Consider the following 21,492-nt stretch of genomic DNA (forward strand, 5'->3'; position numbering starts at 1 on the left):
CCACTGTTACTACACCGTTTTAATGTTACTGCACCTTCAACTGTTACTACACTTTCTACTGTTCCTATACCTTCTAAAGTTACTACACCTTCTTACTGTTACTACACCTTCCACTGTTACTACATCTTGTACTGTTACTACATCTCATATAGTTGCAACACCTTCTACAGTTAATACACCTTCTACTGTAACTACACCTTGTACTGTTACTACATCTTATACTGTTGCAACAGCTTCTACAGTTAATACACCTTCTACTGTTACTACACCTTCTATTGTTACTACATATTCTATTGTTACTACACCTTATACTGTTGCAATACCTTTTACAGTTAATACACCTTCTACTGTTATACCTTACACCTTACACTGTTACTACACAGTCCAATGTTACTACACCTTCCATTGTTACTACATCTTATACTGTTACTACGCTATCAATCCAACTGATAGGTGATCATATTGTGAGTTTTAATTTGACAACTGCTTAAGTTGTATATATAATTTGACAACTGCCTATGTTGTCTATATAACTGCGATGATTAATCATGTCTTCATATCTTTTTTCGCAGTTCAAATATGAACTTTCATATATTCACTTCCATTATTCACCATCGACGGGTATATAACGAACTCACAAAATGATCAGCTCTCAGTTTGCTTGATAGCTCAGTTGGTAGAGCAGTGCACCGGCATCGCAGAGGCCATGGGTTCGAATCTCGTTCAGGCCTAAATTTTTTTCAGGCTTAAATTTCACAACTGCCTAAGTTTTGTATATAACTGCGATGATCAATAATGTCTTCATATCTTTCTCTGCAGTTCAGATATATGCTCTTTCACATATTCTTTTGCATTCTTCACCATCGACGGGTATATAACGAACTCACAATATGATCAGCTCTCAGTTGGCTTGATAGCTCCGTTTATAGGTCACTGCACCGGTATCGTAGAGGTTATGGGTTCGAATCAACTTCAGGCCTGAATTGTTTCAGGCTTTAATTTCACAACTGCCTAAGTTGTGTATATAACTGCGATGATCAATCGTGTCTTTCCACCTTCTACTGTTGCAACACCTTCTACTGTTATATAATACACCTTCTACGGTTACTACATCTTGAAATGTGTCAACACCATCTAATGTTACTACACCTTCTACTGTTGTTACACCTTCTACTGTTACTACATCTTTTACTGTTACTACACCTTCTACTGTTACTACATCTTCTACTGTTACTACATCTTCCACTGTTACTACACCTTCTGCTGATATTACACCTCCTTACTGTTACTACCCCTTCTTACTGTTGCTGTACTTTCTTACTGTTACTACACCTTCTTACTGTTTCTACACCTTCTACTGTTACTACACCTTCTTACGGTTTCTACACCTTCTTCTGTTACTACACCTTCTTACTGCTACTTTTACACCTTCTTACTGTTACTACACTTTCTACTTTTACTACATCTTCTACTGTTACTACACCTTCTTACAGTTACTATACCTGCTTACTGTTACCACACCTTCTTACTGCTTCTTTTACTGCTACATTTTTACTGCTACATCCTACTGTTACTACACCTTTCACCGACACTACACCTTTTCACTGTTACTAGACCTTATTGTTACTACACCTTTTTACTGTGACTACACCTTCTACTGTTACTACACCTGTTTACAGTTGCTACACTGTTACTACACCTTCTTACCGCTACTACATATACTTACTGTTACTATACCTTCTACTGTTACTACACCTGCTATTGTTACTACATCTTCCTACTGTTACTACACTTTCTATTGTTATTACATCTTGTGCTGTTCAGTACTCAACCTCCACTGTTACTGCACCTTTTACTGTTACTGCACCTTCCAATGTTACTACACTTTCTACTTTTACAACACTTTCCTACTGTTACTACACCTTCTTACTGTTACTACACCTTCTTACTGTTACTAAACCTTCCACTGTTACTACACCTTCTACTGTTACTACACTTTCCTGATCAGTGTGATGATGTCGCTGTCTATAAAAGTACAGAAAAAGCTAAACCACATTCGACTGTTAATTTGACTGTAGTAATATTTAAAGGGTAATAATCTCAAATAGGAGAGGGAAAGCTGAGACGTTTTAGTTGAATTTTAACCGGAGTAGGTCTTGCAAGGGATTAAAACTTTAGGCTCGGCAGTAACAGATCAGTGGACGAAAGTAAATAATCTATTAAGGTTAATCGTACCTGATGTTTCTGCCCTGCTGAGAAAGGTAGAAGATAAAATGTTAGGATTAAGAACAGCTACGGTGTCTGAGAGACAGCTACCATAGACTGACGACTAAGTATTTATCCTCCTCACTGATTAGTATCAGTAACTTTATTTAAGCATTTTAAACATTAATCCACTTCTTCTGGAAACTGTATTGTTACTGTTGCAAGTTCCCGGGAGAAAGCGAGGTCTCGAAGTTTCTTTTTTTGCTATTATTCGACTATTTGTTCGTGACTCTGTAAAATTCTCGAAGCTTTGCGAAATTCGGGAACCTTCGTTATTCTCATGTCACGACATGCACTTATATTTTACCAAGATATCATTCTTTACTGTATCACGTTCAGCTATAGCTAATGATGACGATTAAGGAAACATGGACAATACATGACAAGATACATACTACTCTGTTTTACAGCACGAAATCAATTTCGTGCTTGCAAAAAAGTTCGTTATAGCCATGCTAATTCTTGACAGGCTGGCTGACCCCGGATGCTTCCCATTGTAACTTTCGGTCTTATTGCTGGTTTTCAGAGTCACGCAATTCAAAATAGATCAAAATAAAAATTAAAACCGGTCAATAGATAAAGTCCAGAATCTGGGAAATGAAAGAAGGTAAATATGCAAAGACTCTCGCCAAAATTCTGGTCACAGCAATTTTTCTTATGCGAGATATGCGAAGAAATTTTTTACCCAAATTTATAGAGATTTGTATGGAGACGCCATGCTGGTGCCCATCCGTATGGGCACCAACATGGCGACCGGAAACCAACAGAAACATCGGACACTGAGTTTTGCTACAAAAGCGTGAATTTATCCCTCGAGGAACTCTAAAACATTAAAATAATACTTTTTCTAAGACATGAACTGTTCAGATAGCCAAGTTCCCCAAAATAGGTCACTTTTTTAACCATCATTACAGCTCTCTAGGCCGTCATGTAAATGCCGCGTCACGCAAAAGCTTAGAAATTTAAGCGTAGCGTATCACAAAAGCAAGAACCCATTCGGAGCGAAAATTCGTATGAATATTAGTTTTCAGCTGCTCTTATACATCATTTAAGTAAAATCTCAGGAAGATCAATAGTTTTGTAGTTCGAATTTTAGTGACGTCATGTGAAAACAGCTATTTGAACAAACCGGTTGTCAAATGTCTCTTCAGTACATAAAAACAAACTAACTAAGGATCAAAGAGATGACGCTAAACTGTAAGGTTTATTTGCTGCTGACCAGCGTGCCACTGGCAGTCATTAAAATATCAAAAACAACAGGAATCCTGAGGTCATCAGAGCCTCAGTTGGTTCCATATTGAATCATTAAAAAATCCGCCTGTAGTCAGATGAGGTGTGGTGAAGTGATCTTTAGTAAGTGGTCGCTTATTTATTCTGTAATAAAAGTGCTGCGCTCGTGATCTGATTGCTTAGTGATCTAACTGGGCGAAACTTCTGGTATTTTTCGAACAGTAATGGCCTGCGCGACATAACTACTCGCTCAAAGAGAATCGACAGTAGTACACCATCTGTAAGTATCTTTACTTGACAATTTATGCCTTCTTATTTTTGCCTGTACTCTCCGGTACTCTCCTCATCCGCGTACCCCGTTACACTGCAAGAAACAAAGAAATTATGAAAGATTTGATGACTGTATTAAGAGGTTTTTAGCATTTCCAGGCTAAAGATAAACGGTGAATCGGAGGAAAAGTGCTAACTAGTAGAGGAGAGGCCATAACACTGTATATTTTCAAGGACAGAAACTGAACAATTAACAACGAGTTTGCGACTCAGAGCAAAAATTGATGTATTTTTCTTTTATAGTCTGGGTTCTCTTTTTTCTTGGCTCAGTAGTATTAAATTTTGCGATTTTTTTCCAAAACGCGAAAATCGCGAAGGTACACGCGCGAAGATTAGTAAGAATAAGGTAGGCAGCGTTCAAGTTGAAGAGTAGAAGCAAAAGCCTCTAAACTATTTGACGCAAGGGGACAGTTGACCTTACTGGCGTTCCACAAATTCGTACAGTTGTTGGCCTCTACATACAGAACATACCTGCTATGAGGCCGGGGAACGCGAGACCTGTCAGAATTCGTCTACCTGTCGATTTCAACGCTTTCATTCGTTTCGGCAATAAGGGACCCATTTCATTGAGAACATGGCACTTTCGTTTTCTTCTTCGGTCGTGCAAAACCTTAACATAAGGTTAATTATGTAGGGCGGCCGCTATTAATATTACTCAATCATCGGAGCGCAGAGCGCCAAATACGTTGTAGTACAACCACACTGTTGTAGCGCCTTGTTGTACTCAATCGAAACGGCCAAAATAAAAGTAGTCGGGTTTTTCTTCATGATGGGTTTTTCGTTTTGGGTTTTGGGGAAATAGATCTCAGAGTTCATACGTGTTCCCTACAATGGTGTCGGTACCTGTCATCGCACGCCATAAGCATGGGAGTGAAAACGTCAGGTTAATTCAAAAAACGATGTCTTGAGATCGATAAAAGCAATTAAAAAGAAAGTTTTCTTTGGTATTTCCATTAATCTAAGCTTCATTAGGCAATGGCTCAGGTACTTCTTTGTTATGGAAATTTAAACTTTTCTCGTGACTAGAGGAAGGGATTTTATAAAACACTTGGACGCGCAGCCGGTCACGGGTGACTGTCTAACAAAGACGAAGTCAACATGCGGTGTGTTCTGCTACCTTGTAATCAAGTTATAAATATCACACAATAAACTCCTCACATTGTTTCTACAATGTCTAGATGTGGATGTATCTATGCAAAAGACTAAATTGAAAGAGAGATTTTAATCACCGTACAAATATTCTGGAATAAAACATGCTTCTCTTTCAATTGTCAGTTCCGCTGCAGTTTTTTTTTGTGAACACGAGAAACTGAATGGAACAAGTTTGGCTGGGTCACGCACTTGCGGTATCGTTTGACCCGGCCTTTTTTCCGACAACACATTCACTTCCTGTCATCATTTTGCTGCGGAAAATAATCCCCTCATGCTGTACAGTGGCCGGGACAGGTCACGGCAATCATCACGTGCAACTCAACAGTAGTCTAACAATGCACCGACTTACGTTCCCGACGCCAAGGTTTCATTATTTTCGCGGGCAAACCAAAATGCATATATCGCAAGAAAAAAATGAATATCAAAACTCTAAGAAAAGTTTCTTATCGTTCTTTGTAAAATACTTCACCCGTGTTTTCGCCGTTTCTACGAGTCTCCTATAATTTAAATGGTCAGTGTTTGACCCGGTAAGAGACAACACTAAGTGTTGTTATTGTCTAATTACAAAGCCCGGTTGAGACAAAAGCTTTTATTACCTGATATGCGTGGAAACGGAAGTTTTAGTCCCAATCAGTGCCAATAGAAACAATGCCTTTATATTATAAATGATCATTTGCCTGTCAGTTATCCATGCGGTCTCAATATCAAGCGCGCACTGGTGACCAAAGGTTGCAACGCATGATCACGTGCCAAACAAAACAAAAATCGAGTTGAAAGGTAGCCGGCGCGTATTCACATATATTGTGTGTGATCAAGCTAATGGAAATTTTCGCGCCAACGTACTTTCGCGATTTTGAAAGGTATCTATTTCGCAATAGTAAATTTTCCGCGATTTGCCACCGATAAGGTCCCTTTATTTTGCGATTTCTGAGAGCAGGTTAAAGATAATCCGGAAACGAGAAAAGGTAGTTGATAAGATAAAGGAAGAGAGAGAGAAAAAAAAATCGTTTTTATGGTTTGTTTGGTAAAATCCCGCGTACAAGAACCTACAGCCTGCAATCTGCCGTTTAAACACCATTTTCATAAGAACCAATTCAGCCTGAAACTTGGAACTGAAGGTTCTTATTTGTTAGGCAAGCAATACTGAATATTATAGATGAGAGATAAGACTGGGAGCTTGGCAGTGATATATTTTCAGAGGAAAGTGTTTCAGGGTATCGACTCCTTGCCGGCAAGATTTATTTTCATGAAACTGTTTCGGACTTAATAATCGAATATCTGAAATCTCGCAACTTTTACACCATACCTATGTTATACATCTGTATTTAAAATGTCATGACCTGTACCACTCTCAAAAAAAGAAGAACCTATTTAAGAACCAAATTTCTTATTTCGTCTTATAAAACCTATTCAGCCTGACCTGGAAAACGGCAGGTTCTTGTACGCGGGACTGTATTACATCATACAGAGAGAGAAGGAAGACTGAAGATAAAACAAAAATCCGCAACTATAATGTGACAGACGATAACGATGTCCTTGTATGAACCTTTTTGGGACATTTACATCAGTTTTACTATTTGATCTCACTTGACACATATTGAATAGATACTAAATAAAAATTAAACATTTAAACTAACTGACTTACTGACTTGCTAATTACTCCATCGTAAAAGGGATGTGAAATCGATGTGAAATTCCATGTTGGCCATGGTGTACCTCCTGATCAGTGAACTGACGTCATTACCGGTGATTTTTTGTTTATTAGGCTTGCAGAAAACATTTCAAAATGAAAAAAAGAGGAAATATTAAACGTTTCGATATCGTCAAGATGTCATGCAATAGTCTGAATATTTATGCTAAAATATCTGTCTCAATATGTGCATAATCTACTACTAGTGAAGACTAGACTCTAGTCACTCTTGAAGAGTTCAAAGTCTTAACACGGTTGGAATATCGAATGATGTTAAGGTTTGTGAGAAAAGCTCCCGGCATTGATCAACCAACAAAGCGTTGTTTACTTACTTCAACGTGGCTTGTTCGATGCAAGAGATGTCGGGTATACAGCTTGCAACGGCCGACACTTGTTTCAACGCATTGTTGAGCATGAGATCTCTCAGTCAGAAAACGTCACGACAGCACAATTTGGATTCAAAGAAACAAGCAGGAGTAAAGCTCGACTTTAGCGTCTGAACTAGTTCAAAAGAAGTACGTTGCTTAAGGACTCTGATATGTCAACATGTAAAACCATTGGTTCCGGTGTAAAACGGAGTGTTTTGTTTTAATATAAATATTCCACATACAGTGATATTTATTTTATCTGACTTGATATTCAGTGTTTCAAAAAGTATAAATATTTCTAAGCTGACAGATGCTAACACTAACACATCTTCATCTGGTAAATAATTTGAAGATATTTTGTCCAGAAAATCTGTCCGAGTGTCATCTCACCTCATTTCATTAATGTTCTGATGTGTAGCAGGCTCAAATGGAAAGATTCCACTGATCTGAAGTGTCTTAATAATCCTTGATACGACTGCTAATATAATCCAGGAAAACCGAAAGGTTATTGATTTAAGACACGTTAACAGTTAGGGCAGCTTCATCATTTCGTATCGTAAGACAGTTAGTACGGGGATTATATCATACACTGCGAAGGGAAACAAATACTCGTCCTCATAAAAAGAGCAAATATAGAATTAAAAATCAAACGTTATGAAGTCGTACTGACGAATCGTTACTCTCCCTGAAGGTTATTAAACCACATCACAAGACCACCAGTGGTTTGTATTTTCCGAGGACATTCAAAGGATTAGATCTGCTGACCAAACAAAGAACAACAACAACAACAACAACAAAAAAAAACATAATGCGCTACACACTTCGTTTTCTCAGACAACAGCCATTTGTCGATGCCAAACTGATAAAGAACAAAACGATGGTTCTCGACAATTTGGCGACTCAAGGGTTAACAGCAATAAATGAAACTTTTTTTACTGATGAGCTGTTCAGTTTGGACTTGGCCACGGTCTCATCGAGTCTCATAAACTAAAACTCCTGGGAGGTAGAACGAAGTCATAAAATGTTGTCACAAAACTGAGTGGCCTGACAAATTACATCTCTGTTGTCAAACTATTGACCAAATTTCTTCATCTACCACAATAGCTGACTTACCCACTTCAGAAGTCTGCTTCCAAAATGGACAATTTATATGTTGACACGGTAACTGAAACTTCAGTCAAGCGGCCACCGCAAGTCACGTAACTGGAGTACCGCTTAGAGGGCCACTGACTGATTTTGTGCTGCAAATGATTTTTACAACCATGAACGGAATAAATTGTTATCTGGAAGACCTTAAGATAACATCTTATTCTGAGATGGTTTAGAAAGTGTAACAGTGATTAAGAGCTCAGTGGACAAACACAACAGAAACAAAGCTTCTCCAGTGCTAAAATTAGTTCGTTTCAAGTCAGGAGGGTTTACAAACGTCCGAATAATTTGTCTGTATTTCACCTGCTTAATACTATTCTTCGAGACGTGAGCTACAAAAAGAAAAACTCGCAAAGCTGATGGGAGGTCGAGACCCAGAGAGAAAAAAAAAAACGGTGGGATTTTCTATTTATTGCCTGTAGGACTCCAGCCATTAATATTTTAACATAAACATACCATATTTATTAAAGCTGAGAGTAATTTTACATGGAAGGCGCCGGTCAAGAATAAAAAAAATGTCAGTGTAGCGCTAATGTCAATGAGTGGGAAACAGCATTTTATTTTAAAAAGCGTATCATCAATTTAGAAGGTGCGTGGGCGAATGCGCTGGTGATTCGGTCGACCAAAGACAATAAAACCTGAAGGTCACGCAATCAAAAGTTTTTTAAAAATACCTTGCTCTTTGCGGCAAACGTTAAGCCACTGCGTGCTGTTGTAATTTTTAATGATCTACAAAGGAAAAAGTCCCTTTTGAAGTGAGCCGTTTTGAGTAAGCCAAGGCAATCTATATAATTTCAGTTGTTTTTGTCTTTTATGCCATTTCTTTTAAAATAAGTTTCAGGGTAAACAAACCCTCAATAAACAAAATTCTTACCTTTCCAACTCGCACTTCCAAATTTTCGGAGGTTGATCAATACAGGCATGTTCTGGTTTAAGCGACACTCATAATAACTTACTCTTCACTGAAGCTAAGCATATTTATTAACACGCATCAAGCTCTACCTAAATAAAGCAACCAAAGATGAAACAGTTTCTTTTGTATAAAACCTTTCTCCATTAAGCGTTACATGTGGCTGCGTAGCGTTCGTGTCAATGTTTCGCAATAACTAATTTGCGAGACGAAACGAGAGGTTCGCGAACGTTCTATATTGTAAACGGAGGTCGAAGATAGAACGAAATCTATTTCGGGAACCAATCGGGGTTTGCGAAGTAGATCCGAAGGTTACACGACCTTCTCGAAAATTCTGCGTGACAGAACGACTGCTGAAGCGAGTCGTTAATAATTCGAGGCTTTTCTTTTTGACCTATCGATTATCAACCTACTCTTTATGCACCCTCATTGTATACTTGACACAGAATTAATAGTTGTTTCAAACTTACGGTAACTATAAGGTAAATGCGGGCCGTACTGAACCTCTTCATTTGAGTTAAGATACGCTCTGTTGATGATTTGCTCTTGATCGCTACAGCGTGACCGCTCTTCACTTTAGCCTGGGGGGAAGTGTTTAGAATAGAATAACGGTGCACATCGAACTTTGCATAAGAAAACTCGGTCCTGCCAGATTAAAGCGGACTCGGCACCTGACTCTTGAACAGTAAGGATCCACGCAAACCCACGTCTAACAGTTTTGACACTGACACGCAATCAGGAAGACAAGGCGTGTTTTCTTTAAACTGCCAAACCTAACAGGAGTTAGTTCACCTCACAGTATTTAGTTTGGGCTGTCTTACAAAGAGGCGATCCTTATGCGTATCCGTATGGCTTATGCGAATTACGACGATTTGGTACGAGTGACGGAGAGTTTGAGGCACCCGAACTCCTACCAAGCCGAGGGAAATCCTTTAACGGCGGGGATCTATTCGCTACTCATTCCTAACAGTGAAGATGAGCTACAACAGGTTAGTGGTGATCCTTCTAAAGTAATTTGCTGTTCTTATTTGTGCTGATTGATAAACGGTCGCGTTCCCGAAACGTACGCTGGCTTTGAAATTAAAATACAATTCAACGGAAAGAAAAAGGTTATTGTCACGCTGCGATGATGCTCGCCATTTCACGTTTTAGTAGTGCTTGTAAATACTTGACGTGTACAGTGATAGGAAGTAAATTAGATACTCCCAAAAATTTCTTTAACTATTTTGGATTCGTAAAACGTTTAAGAGAAGCTTGATTAGTTAAGGTTATTACCAGATTCTTTTCCTCCCTCAGGGAATCCAAATAAAAGGTTATTTGTATATCCATATGAAAGTATATAAATCTGAACCGCAAGTCAGTAAATAAAGATATATATATTAGTAGTTTCTGAATTTTTCACTTAGTCGAAATCAAGTTGAACTAAACTCGAGGCCCATGAATGCGAAAAATGACAATTGGGTTTCCAGTTGTAAAAGGCTACAAGGGTCCGAGTTGATTCTTTAACTGCACTCTTAAAACGTCTACCATTCTGAAGTCCTAAATGCCTTCCCATTTCACAACCTCGATCACTCATAACAAAACCAAGGACCTTACCAGTGCGTTTGTTGCTGTCGGGAGGTTGTTAACTCAAATCTTGATTTCAGTTGATCATTGGAGCTCAAATGATCAAGCACAAAATGACAACCTTAAATCGACTTTTCTTTTTGGTAGACACTGATTGAAATGGATAGCTACCTGTGTTCCTCCGCTCCGGAAACCCCGCTGGAATCACCACCAAATGCAGACCCGTCGCAACCAAAGTTCGAAGAAGGGGTAAAAAGAGACTGTCGCTTTCCTGAACCTTTGGCCAGTGTATCTAATCCTGTACAAGCAGCACCTGTAGCTTCTCGTAACTTAAAGCTTGAGTGGCCACAAGTAACTCTTCAAACCACGACAACCACTAGTACTACATCGAGCGATCCGCGGAGCGCGTTTAGTTCCACTACACAACAAGCCTTTCCTACTTCATTCTCTGGCAGTGAACTGGAACTCAACCATGCGTTTCATTGTGATTTTCCCGGTTGTAAAAAGCGCTACACGAAGAGCTCGCATCTTGGGACTCACAAGCGGATTCATACCGGGGAGAAGCCCTTCCTGTGTCCGTGGGAAGATTGTGGGTGGTGTTTCCGCAGATCGGACGAACTTAAGCGGCACTATCGACGGCACACTGGAGAAAAACCCTACGTGTGTCCTCTTTGTGGAAGGTCTTTTAGCCGTTCGGATCACCGATCTTCTCACATAAAGAAAATACATCCGCTAATGTAGGACACTGCAATAAATTGTACAAAGTGCTCAGTTGTTCAGGTACGCGACGCATTTCATAACATGGAGAAATAACGACTCACAATTTGCTTAATCAAGTATTGTATATCCAATTTGTATGTTACATTGTGAAATTATGATTATTTAGTTTATGTAATGAGAATGAGCGTCGTTCAGTTGCATGAAACAGCATTATTTAACAAAATTGTTAAACAAATAGTAAATAATTGTACATACACTCTTATCCTAAGCCCATGTCGCGAAGTTATTGACATTAATTATTTTATTAATACGCCTGAAGTGAAACTCTTATTTGCTCGAGGAAACTCTCTCTTTTTATTCGTGGGACGTCATTCAAACATTGGTATAAGATTGGAAGACATTATATTGATTTATCATGATGATAATTTAAATATATTCATGGCCACGAGTCTATGAGCGGAGCGGTGATTTTTCAGACATTGAGAGTACCAACTCACTCCGTGGTAAAAGAAGTAACATTTTTAACCGCCAGCCGGTCAACGATGACTTATTGCTGTAATTAACCTGTTATAAGAAAGATTTCTATGAGGGAACACGGGGGCTGGCTCCAAAGTAATAAACCAGTAGAATTGTAAAATCGTGTTTTTCTGCCTTTAAACAATCTGAAAAGACTCCGGCCGTAGACAAAGCGTAGACAAACCCATTCCTTCTTGTCGAGGTGTGGAGCTGTAGAAGTGTTGAATTGTGAAGAGCTTTGGTCAACACGTCTTTGTAATTTAACAGACATAACTCTGAAATTATCGCCATTAAACAAACTGCCATGTATTTTCTGTCTTCAAAAGTCCCGTCCAGTTAAAAGCCAATTGAAATACACCAAGGGTCCGACTAGATTCTTTGCGGCTGTCTTTGATTTCACTATTAAAAATCATACATAAATACATCGTGGCTAAATATTACAAAGATGCTCTTGTTTATGAAATTGTATATTTAAAAGGTTGGCACCTACAAAATCGCCATTATGGTCTCACTTTGATGGGAAAGTACAAAGTTATCATCATCATTTTTGAATTTACATCAGTGAAGTTATGCTAATCAAAATCAAGATGGTATATCTGGTTGCTGATTTGCATTTAAACCATATTTTCTAAAGCACAACCAAGATGGGGAGGAAAGCTGGATTCTTGTCCACCTAGCCTCGATGCTTGACAACGTGAACAGTCAAGGGTAAACACAAACTCTGACTTGGCTTCATGAATCACAAAAACGTTCGTGTTTCAAGTGTACCGTGTGTTTATTGAGTTTCAGCGTTTGAAGGTTGGAGTGGGACTTTCTATCCATCTTTCTCTCTTTCTTTGCAAATTAAACATAGACAGAGTAGTGTAAAGCTTAAGGCAAGCTCCTTAGTAACCAGCGAGAAACGTACTTTGGCAACAAATGCCTGCAGCACATCCAAATAATAACTTGATGTGAACGCTGCCACTAACAGTTCAAGATAACTATCTAGTTTGTTAGATCGATCAATAAATATATCTTAAGATATTGAAACGAAACGGAGAATGAAAGATTCATCTCTGGCTGCTAATTCAAGCTGGCAAATCGGGTGAATGTATCCCATTAAGTTATAAAGAGAGCAGAGACCATGTTGGCTAATAGCTGTAATAGACAGAAAGCATTGAAGCTAAAAAAGTCCTCTCCCGGGATTTGATTTGACATTTCCGATCTGTTCGATGTTTGGGTTCAATTGTCTTAAGACTGTAATTTGTGAGCAAGCTCCTTTCAAAAACTGGTTTTTGTTTTGAGCAAATTTATTTGACTTCTTAGTTCCATTTTAGCTCACAAGTCTTTCCAAAAGTTCGCTTCATTTTATTATTTAAGACTTTGCCAGCGGTTTACCTTCGAAGTAAAAAAGTGTTTACATTGCTCGGTAGGTCCCAGTTTCTCGGCGAACAAGATGGCGGACTTTTTAGTATAGCTAACTTCTAAAAATGTCCTTGGAAGCACAAGAACGTCAGGAGTTTTCTGTTTAGAAGCCAAGGAAGCTACAATCAGTTTCAAAAAAGTAAAATATTGGCAAGAGTTTTAAGCTGTTCCTCAACCGTCAGTTTATTTCAGTCTTTGCGGCGACTCTGTACCAGTTGAAGCCACATATTTCAAAATAGTTCTCACAATATAAATCAGTTCATATTTGTGGTATTAGGAACCACGAGAAGAATCCATGGTCGCGACGATTATTGATTGTTATGCTACCGACAAAAGCATGCTATTGTACTGATGCGTGTGGGTTGCCACATACTAGTGTAAGCACGTGGAAAATGTGATTGTTTAAATCAAATGGTGCAGCACGTTTTTACTGGTACCACCGGCAAACAATTGTGAGCGAAGTTCACACCACGTAATGGTTCCTAACACAAAGAAAACGGAAGGAAATTCTTTTTCTTTTAAAAAGCTTAAAGATTGGTGGCCTATTAGCCTTCCTTAGCAGGCATTAATCGAGGCGGTAGCCCACGCAGTCTTAGTCAGTATTGAACAGCGTCCACCTCACGTCCACGCCCTGTGAAAGATAAATGTGCTAGACATCCTGTCTCACTACCAACTGTTTATTTAACCATTAACCTTTTACGCCTCCTCTTATTTTTTACTCACTACCAGGCTCCACACGCATAAACTTCACGAAGAAATCAAGGTATCGGTTTACATTAAATCACCCACAAGAGTTTTTTTGACTGATAGAAAGTACTTCGCTCATCATTTGGTACGGCAAATGGATATACGTCGAAACTTGTCCTACGACAAAAACCTCTGCTAACATTACGAGAGCGGCCCCCGCACTCATATAACTATTTCACAATCTCATAGCGCCCAACAGCACGCAAGCCAGATATACATGCCACTTTCATTCTCCCCCAAAAAATAATATAGGGCGATTTTGTTTGAATAATGATAGTTTTGGCATCCGGAATGTTATTGGCAAGTCGGTAATGTTTCGAAGGGCGGAAGGGAACTAATGGGCTGGTTACACATCTATTCCTTGCACTTCACTGAAACCTCTTTATGCAATTTTTCTCCAATTTCCATCACTAAATCGTTTGCAGTGTTGTTCCTTGACTGTTGTCTGCAGGTGAGTGGCCTGACAAGATTATAAGACATACAGTGATACAAAATGTAATGTTATACTTCAAGGGTATATCTGAATATCTGAATGCAATATTTAAACCTTGTTTACACTCGACCACATGAAGGTTTGGGAGCGTAGTACAATCAATTGACAACACCTGTAAATAAAATATGCTAACAAACCAAGAGAAGAATATATAGCACAAAGGAAATTTGTTAAAAAAGGTGATTTAACACGATGAATCGTTTCTAATTTACATTTGATACAGAATTTATCGACTATGGTATACCCAAATCTCACCTGTATAATAAATTGTTTGCCAATCGCATAAGAATTATCCGCTACCAATTTAAGTAATTTTTCAGCTATGAATATTTCGTTTGTAAGTTCCGTGTAGTGATTATGATGATCACACCAAAACTAGATGTTAAAAGCTGTTCAGTTGAAGTTAAAAGGATATTTTCTTCATGTTGCTAATTAAGATTTACTCAACGAACGATGACGTCAAAAGTAAGATCTACCACTTTTGACAGTTCTTTCAAAAGTTTTAGCCATACATTAAACGTGGCAAAAACTGTTAGTTCTAAACTAAATTTTGTATTCAGGAATTTGTTTACTGATCGGAAACATGATCTTCATATTTCAAACTTGCACTTAGCTCTATGGTTTAGTTTAAGTAAAACTGCACCAGCTTTTTTACATATATGCCACGAAAGATATGCCATCTTGTTTGCTTACTTGATTACTTTGTCATTACCTTAACTACTTACCTATTTGCTTGTTTAGTTTTTCACACTTTTACCCTCTAATTCCTTCTTTTAGCTCCTTCCAGGACAAATCAACTCGGACATCTACTGGTTAGCAAACTTTACATTCTTGGTCTGAGAGATCTTGTATTGATAAATCTAACTTTCTATCACTCATGTTTACTTTATCACTTTCTTGTCTACTTGTTTACTTGATCACTTTCTTGTCTACTTGTTTACTTGATCACTTTCTTGTCTACTTGTTTTCTTTATCACTTTCTTGTCTACTTCTTTACTTGATCACTTTCTTGTCTACTTGTTTACTTTATCACTTTCTTGTCTACCTGTTTATGTTATCAATTTCTTATCTACTTGTTTACTTTATCACTCTTTGGTCTACTTGTTTACTTGATCACTTTCTAGTCTACTTGTTTACTTTATCACTTTCTTGTCTACTTGTTTACTTTATCACTTTCTTGTCTACTTGTTTGTTTTTTGCTTACTTTGTCACTTTCTTGTCTACTTGTTTGTTTTTTGCTTACTTTGTCACTTTCTTGTCTACTTCTTTGTTTTTTGCTCACTTAATTACCTTCTTGTTTACTTGTTTTCTTAATCACTTTCTTGCCTACTTGTTCACATTGTCACTTTCTTGTCTACTTGTTTACTTTATCACTTTCTTGTCCACTTGTTTACTTTACCACTTTCCGTGGCCTAGTTGTTCACATTATCACTTTCTCGTCTACCTGTTTACTGTGACACTTTCTTGTCTACTTGTTTACTTTATCACTTTCTTGTCTATTTGTTTTCTTGATCACTTTCTTGTCTGCTTGTTTACTTGATCACTTTTTTGCCTACTTGTTTACTTGATCACTTTCTTGTCTAATTGTTTGCTTTCTTGTTTACTCTATCCCTTTCTTGTATACTTGTTTGTTTTCTTGTTTACTATATCACTTTCTTGTCTACTTGTTTACTTGATCATTTTCTTGTCTACTTGTTTACTTGATCACTTTCTTGTCTAGTTGTTTACTTGATCACTTTCTTGTCTAATTGTTTGCTTTCTTGTTTACTCTATCCCTTTCTTGTATACTTGTTTGTTTTTTTGTTTACTATATCACTTTCTTGTCTACTTGTTTACTTGATCACTTTCTTGTCTACTTGTTTACTTGATCACTTTCTTGTCTACTTGTTTACTTTATCACTTTCTTGTATACTTGTTTTCTTGATCACTTTCTTGTCTGCTTGTTTACTTGATCACTTTCTTGCCTACGTGTTTACTTGATCACTTTCTTGTTTAATTGTTTGCTTTCTTGTTTACTTTATCCCTTTCTTGTATACTTGTTTGTTTTCTTGTTTACTATATCACTTTCTTGTCTACTTGTTTGTTTTCTTGCTTACTATATCACTTTCCTGTCTGCTTGTTTACTTTATTACTTTCTTGCCTGCTTGTTTACTTTATCACTTTCTTGTGTACTTGTTCACATTATCACTTTCTCGTCTACTTGTTTACTTTATCACTTTCTTGTCTACTTGCTTACTTCATCACTTTCTTGTCTACTTGTTTACTTCATCACTTTCTTGTCTACTTGTTTTCTTGATCACTTTTTTGTCTACTTGTTTACTTTATCACTTTCTTGTCTACTTGTTTACTTGATCACTTTCTTGTCTGCTTGTTTACTTGATCACTTTCTTGCCTACTTGTTTACTTGATCGCTTTCTTGTCTAATTGTTTGCTTTCTTGTTTACTTTATCCCTTTCTTGTTTACTTGTTTGTTTTCTTGTTTACTCTATCACTTTCTTGTCTACTTGTTTGTTTTCTTGCTTACTATATCACTTTCCTGTTTGCTTGTTTACTTTATCACTTTCTTGCCAACCTGTTTACTTGATCACCTTCTTGTCTACTTGTTTACTTGATCACTTTCTTGTCTACTTGTTTACTTTATCACTTTCTTGTCTACTTGTTTGCCATATCACTTTCTTGTGTGCTTGTTTTTTTCTTAATTAATCACTTTCTAATGTTTACTTCTTTGTTTTATTGTTTACCATATCACTTGTCTACTTGTTTACTTTATCACTTTCTTGTGTACTTGTTTACTTTTTCACTTTCTCGTCTACTTGTTTACTTTATCACTTTCCTATCTACTTGTTTACTTTACCACTTTCTTTTCTAGTTGTTTACTTGATCACTTTCTTGTCTACTTGTGTACTTTATCACTTTCTTGTCTACGGTCTGGATAATAACAAACCTACACAATTTTACATGCTTTTGGGGCCAGATATCAGTTTTCTCCTAACCTTTTTAGTCACACTCCATCACAAAATCAATGTGTTTTTGGTGATCGAAAAGAACCCGGCACTGACTACATCACTTTCTTGTCTACTTGTTTACTTGATCACTTCTTGCCTACTTGTTTACTCTCTCTCTTTTTTGTCTACGTGTTTGTTTTCTAGCTTACTTTCTCGACTTGTTTGTGTCTTTGCTTGTTTCAGATTACGGTCTGGATAATAACAAATCTACACAATTTTACATGCTTTTGGGGCCAGATATCAGTTTTCTCTTAACGTTCTTAGTCACACTCCGTCACAAAATCAGTGCTGTTGTTGGTGATCGAAAAGAACCCGGCATTGACTACATCAAGAAGTGAAGATAACAGGTGTGCAGTAACACCGGCTCAAAAACGTGAAATTCAAACCCATTTACCAGACAGAAAATTTGAGACTAAAAATGTTTATGGAGCATATTTTTCTGTTTACGCAAAGTGTCCATGGAAGGTGTAACTGAGCGATACTTCCTGCTAAATTTCACTTTCAGGCACCCTTTTTGGTGCTTCTGGAGAAGTCATTTACACGTTTCCCTTTTTCCCAGTAATGGGTTTTCACTGACAAGAAGTCAAGCTTTTACTAGCAATTGACATATACCTTTTTTTCTATTCATTTGTATTGTTATGTGCAAACGATATTTTGGATTCACTAGATATTTTTGACAGCGTTGCCATTAATTTCTAGAAAGAAACAAATGGCCTTCCGGAATAGGCAATCAGGGACGAAGTTAGGGAACAAAGAAAACGTTGCAGTACATTAGAGAATGCTATATCCACTCTTTGTCAGTGTCTCAGCGGAGTTTTTAATGTCGATAGGCGGTTGGATAAACAGCCAGTGTCAGAACGCTAACGACCAAACTACAAGGACCAAATTTCAATCCCAATTTGACAAAGCACTCATTGCTCCGCTTGTGATTACTCGCATATCATCATATTTGGCTATAAGCGCATCCAGAGACTGATAACTTTTCGTTACTTTTTGCTACACGCGTATGCTGCAAACAAATATGCCCTAAATAATATTACGAAACCTTTCCCCAGAATAGCTTGTTATTTTCACCAATGCTGACGTATGAAATACATGGTGGACAATTTTCAAGCACCACAGCTTTCAGTATGTCTACTACGTAGACCCATCACACAACTGAAACGACGTTTACTACTCGTGGGACGAGAACTTATCGTATGACACGTCACAAAACTGGATAATTCCCTTTTTCGACGTTGTAAAAACAGGCGGGAAATCTGTTTAGCTCCAAGGAACATGGCGCAGATGAGTCTTGTTTAACTCCAATTCCAGCTAAATTTATCGTAGAATTGTATTCATTGGAGTGCAAATCGATCTTTGTTTACGTGATCATTGTACGTGATCAAGCTAATAGCCACGCGATCTTGTCACGTTCGAGTGGCGCTTAGCTTGATCACGTACAATGATCAAGATGAACAAGATTAACATGCGCCGCATTTGTACTAGGAATTTAGCCATGTGTCTAATTGTATAGCTAATGGCCGCACTAGCGATTATATTACGCAACATTGTCCTTGCACCGACAAAGCGACGGACGAGAAAGGTGGGCGTAAAAAACATTTCTCTGTTACGCAACATAATTCAATAATTAGTCGGGTAGTTCAAAATAAAGTAATTAGTGCTATTTTTAACCGCAATGTTGATATTGCTATAGGGACCAAAAAACCCGCGCAATTGGCGAGTTTATTTCGGGAAAATGTTTGATCGATGTTCTGTTAACTTATGAATGTTTTTTCAATACAGTGATTCTGTTGAAATCGAAGCTTCTTGAAAATTCATAGGATGTCACGTTATAACCTGAGGTGTTTTGACGGCACGTGGCCCGCCTTGCATAATACTTTCTTGAGGCTGAGTCACGCAAAAAGACTTCAACGTAAGACTATTTATAACCATAGCACATGTTGAACTTATTCGTTTCCTGTAAACCTCGTGATAATTGCTCACCGCAAAATAATTTATCAAAGTCTTATCTTATGCCACTCCTCGATTTCATCTTAACAGCTTACGTGGATAAGTATGCAAAGTCCATGTCTTGTGAAATAGTCAGTGATATGCAAATTCGTGTCTTTTGAATATACCTTCAAAAGTTATCATTAAACTCCTCTGAGGGTATTCGATCTTTGTTCAGAAATACCAAGCGGTTCTAAATAATGTTCTGGTTTTGTAGTGGACGAATTCTCCGAGCTTGGGTACACTATAGAATTTCTGACTGCAGGGTTTTTATTTTTTTTAAAAACCGTAGCCGTCACAACACGAATTCACTCTTTCTTTTTTTAGAATATATTTTATTAGGATATCGAGACTGAAAGTTGCGAAATTTTAAGAATATCTTAAGAATAAATCCGAGGCTGAAAAGAATATCATTTTGTGTGTTGAAAATCCGTAGATACAATACAATTATACGTTTTAAACTAAACCGTTTTATACTAAATTCTTCCTTTCTCTAAACGCAAAGTTAGCCAAAAAGCAACAAAAACATCCCTAGCCGTATTTTCGATGATAATAACATTTCTGCAAGAAGTTATGTGTGTCATATCATGCTTTACTGCCCTGCAGGCTGGCTTCAAAATTACTTTAACACCATCAAGGCACCGAATACATTCGAAAACAAAAATGTCATACTCTATAATCTTAGGATATTCACAAGAATATTTTCAGCCTAAAATCGGCAGAAAAATAAGAATATTCAGCCTCGGCCGGAAAAATTCTTACAAAAAAGAGTGCCTTTTCTAAGTGCCGAGAGAAAAATTGGAAAATTTGTCAGTTACAAAACAAAAACATTGCTCGAAGTCGCTTGTCGTTTCTGACCAAAGATCGTATATTCAGAAGGTTTCAGTGATAATTTTGGTGCAAATTGATTATCTACAAGTTTTAGGTTTTTTAAAATTGTGTCCAAATTACTTCGATTTGTCTGATAGCCTCCAACATGAGAAACCAGGCCGTGAGGTCTTTTTATCGAATTGTCATACAAAGGTCTTTACGTCAGCATGCGGAAAAATTAAATATTAGCAAGGGCTTTAGGAATTCACAAAGAAAATTGGGGGTAGTCAAGCCTTTTTCCAAGATAAGTGGCCTTGTGAGCGCAGAAGGACGTATCCTCTCGTTGTCACAGATATTCCGAACTCGTTTCAAAACGTTCCCCAGGATAATGTTCGTGACACAGTCTATTGTAAACAGCATTTCCTGAAGCGAAGCGATGTGCATAGGATGATGCGAAGCGTAACGAATCAAATATCGAAGCGAGGCATTGAAGCGTTGAAAAGAGGCTTTGTTGAGAAACGAATGAAAAACGCGTTTACAATATCTGTGACGATGAGAAGATACGTCCTGTCAGTAACGTTAAGTTCTGCGCTCACATTCGCTTCGAAACTTCTGTGTCAGCGTGAGGGATTTATGCGTTGAGTTATGCCTAAGCGTGTGTTCTTAACACAATGACACGTTGACTAGATCTGAAGGTTTTTCTGAACACGTTAGAAGAAATGTAGCCTAATACAAAGCATAATAGATTTCTTTGTTTCTTTTACCGTACGTGGGCAAACACATCCGCAAAAATAACCACAAAAAGGGGCGTCCTATGATTAATACAAAGAAACTTTTAAGACTAGACAGGAAATTAAAAACCATAAAACATTCGGTAGTAACAAGCCTGTAATCTCCATCAAAAATGCTGACATTAGCATTTTTCTTTAAGAGAAGGAGAAGATATTTCTTCGCACATTTCCTTAGAATTCACTATTACATACAGAAAAGCCAACATATTTAAAAGATCTTTAAACTACACGGTGAAAGGTAACATAAAACCAATTTCGGTACGTTTTTAATAACAAAATCGTCGTAACAATTCTTTTAGCGTCCCTGGCAGTTCTCCTCTGCTTTGGCCATAGTACAGTCTAAATAGCTTTTCC

At 37.6% G+C, this 21,492-nt stretch overlaps 1 protein-coding gene and 1 long non-coding RNA gene across 4 annotated transcripts; one reads left to right on the forward strand and one right to left on the reverse strand.

The window, feature by feature from the left end:
• Window positions 1–1,532: 1,532 nt before the first annotated feature.
• On the reverse strand, window positions 1,533–8,142 carry LOC110047840 (uncharacterized). 3 transcript variants are annotated; one of them, XR_016207237.1, is made up of 3 exons: window positions 7,426–8,141; window positions 6,627–6,743; window positions 1,533–3,859 (listed from the first exon to the last, which is right to left on the reverse strand). It is a non-coding gene; the product is annotated as an uncharacterized LOC110047840 (long non-coding RNA). The 3 variants fall into 3 exon arrangements; XR_016207236.1 differs by having other exon boundaries at window positions 6,623–6,743; XR_016207238.1 differs by lacking the exon at window positions 6,627–6,743 and having other exon boundaries at window positions 7,426–8,142.
• A 1,388-nt stretch (window positions 8,143–9,530) lies between these two features.
• Window positions 9,531–12,270, forward strand: LOC110047819 (uncharacterized). Its single transcript, XM_020753564.2, has 2 exons — window positions 9,531–10,083; window positions 10,808–12,270. The coding sequence occupies exons 1-2, from the start codon at window positions 9,931–9,933 to the stop codon at window positions 11,399–11,401; spliced, it is 747 nt and encodes a 248-aa protein (XP_020609223.2). The 5' UTR covers window positions 9,531–9,930; the 3' UTR covers window positions 11,402–12,270.
• The last annotated feature ends 9,222 nt before the right edge of the window (window positions 12,271–21,492 follow it).

The sequence above is a fragment of the Orbicella faveolata genome, unplaced genomic scaffold (assembly GCF_042242905.1).
Source record: "Orbicella faveolata isolate gen_17 unplaced genomic scaffold, um_ofav_v1 contig_2, whole genome shotgun sequence".
Classification (NCBI taxonomy): domain Eukaryota; kingdom Metazoa; phylum Cnidaria; class Anthozoa; order Scleractinia; family Merulinidae; genus Orbicella; species Orbicella faveolata.

What these genes read in the sequence shown, in the direction of transcription:
- LOC110047819 (XM_020753564.2), top strand. Translation starts at nt 9,931, where the DNA reads ATGCGTATCCGTATGGCTTATGCGAATTACGACGATTTGGTACGAGTG. An exon ending in GTGAAGATGAGCTACAACAG is followed by an intron (nt 10,084 to 10,807) that starts GTTAGTGGTGAT and finishes TCTTTTTGGTAG; the next exon opens with ACACTGATTGAAATGGATAG.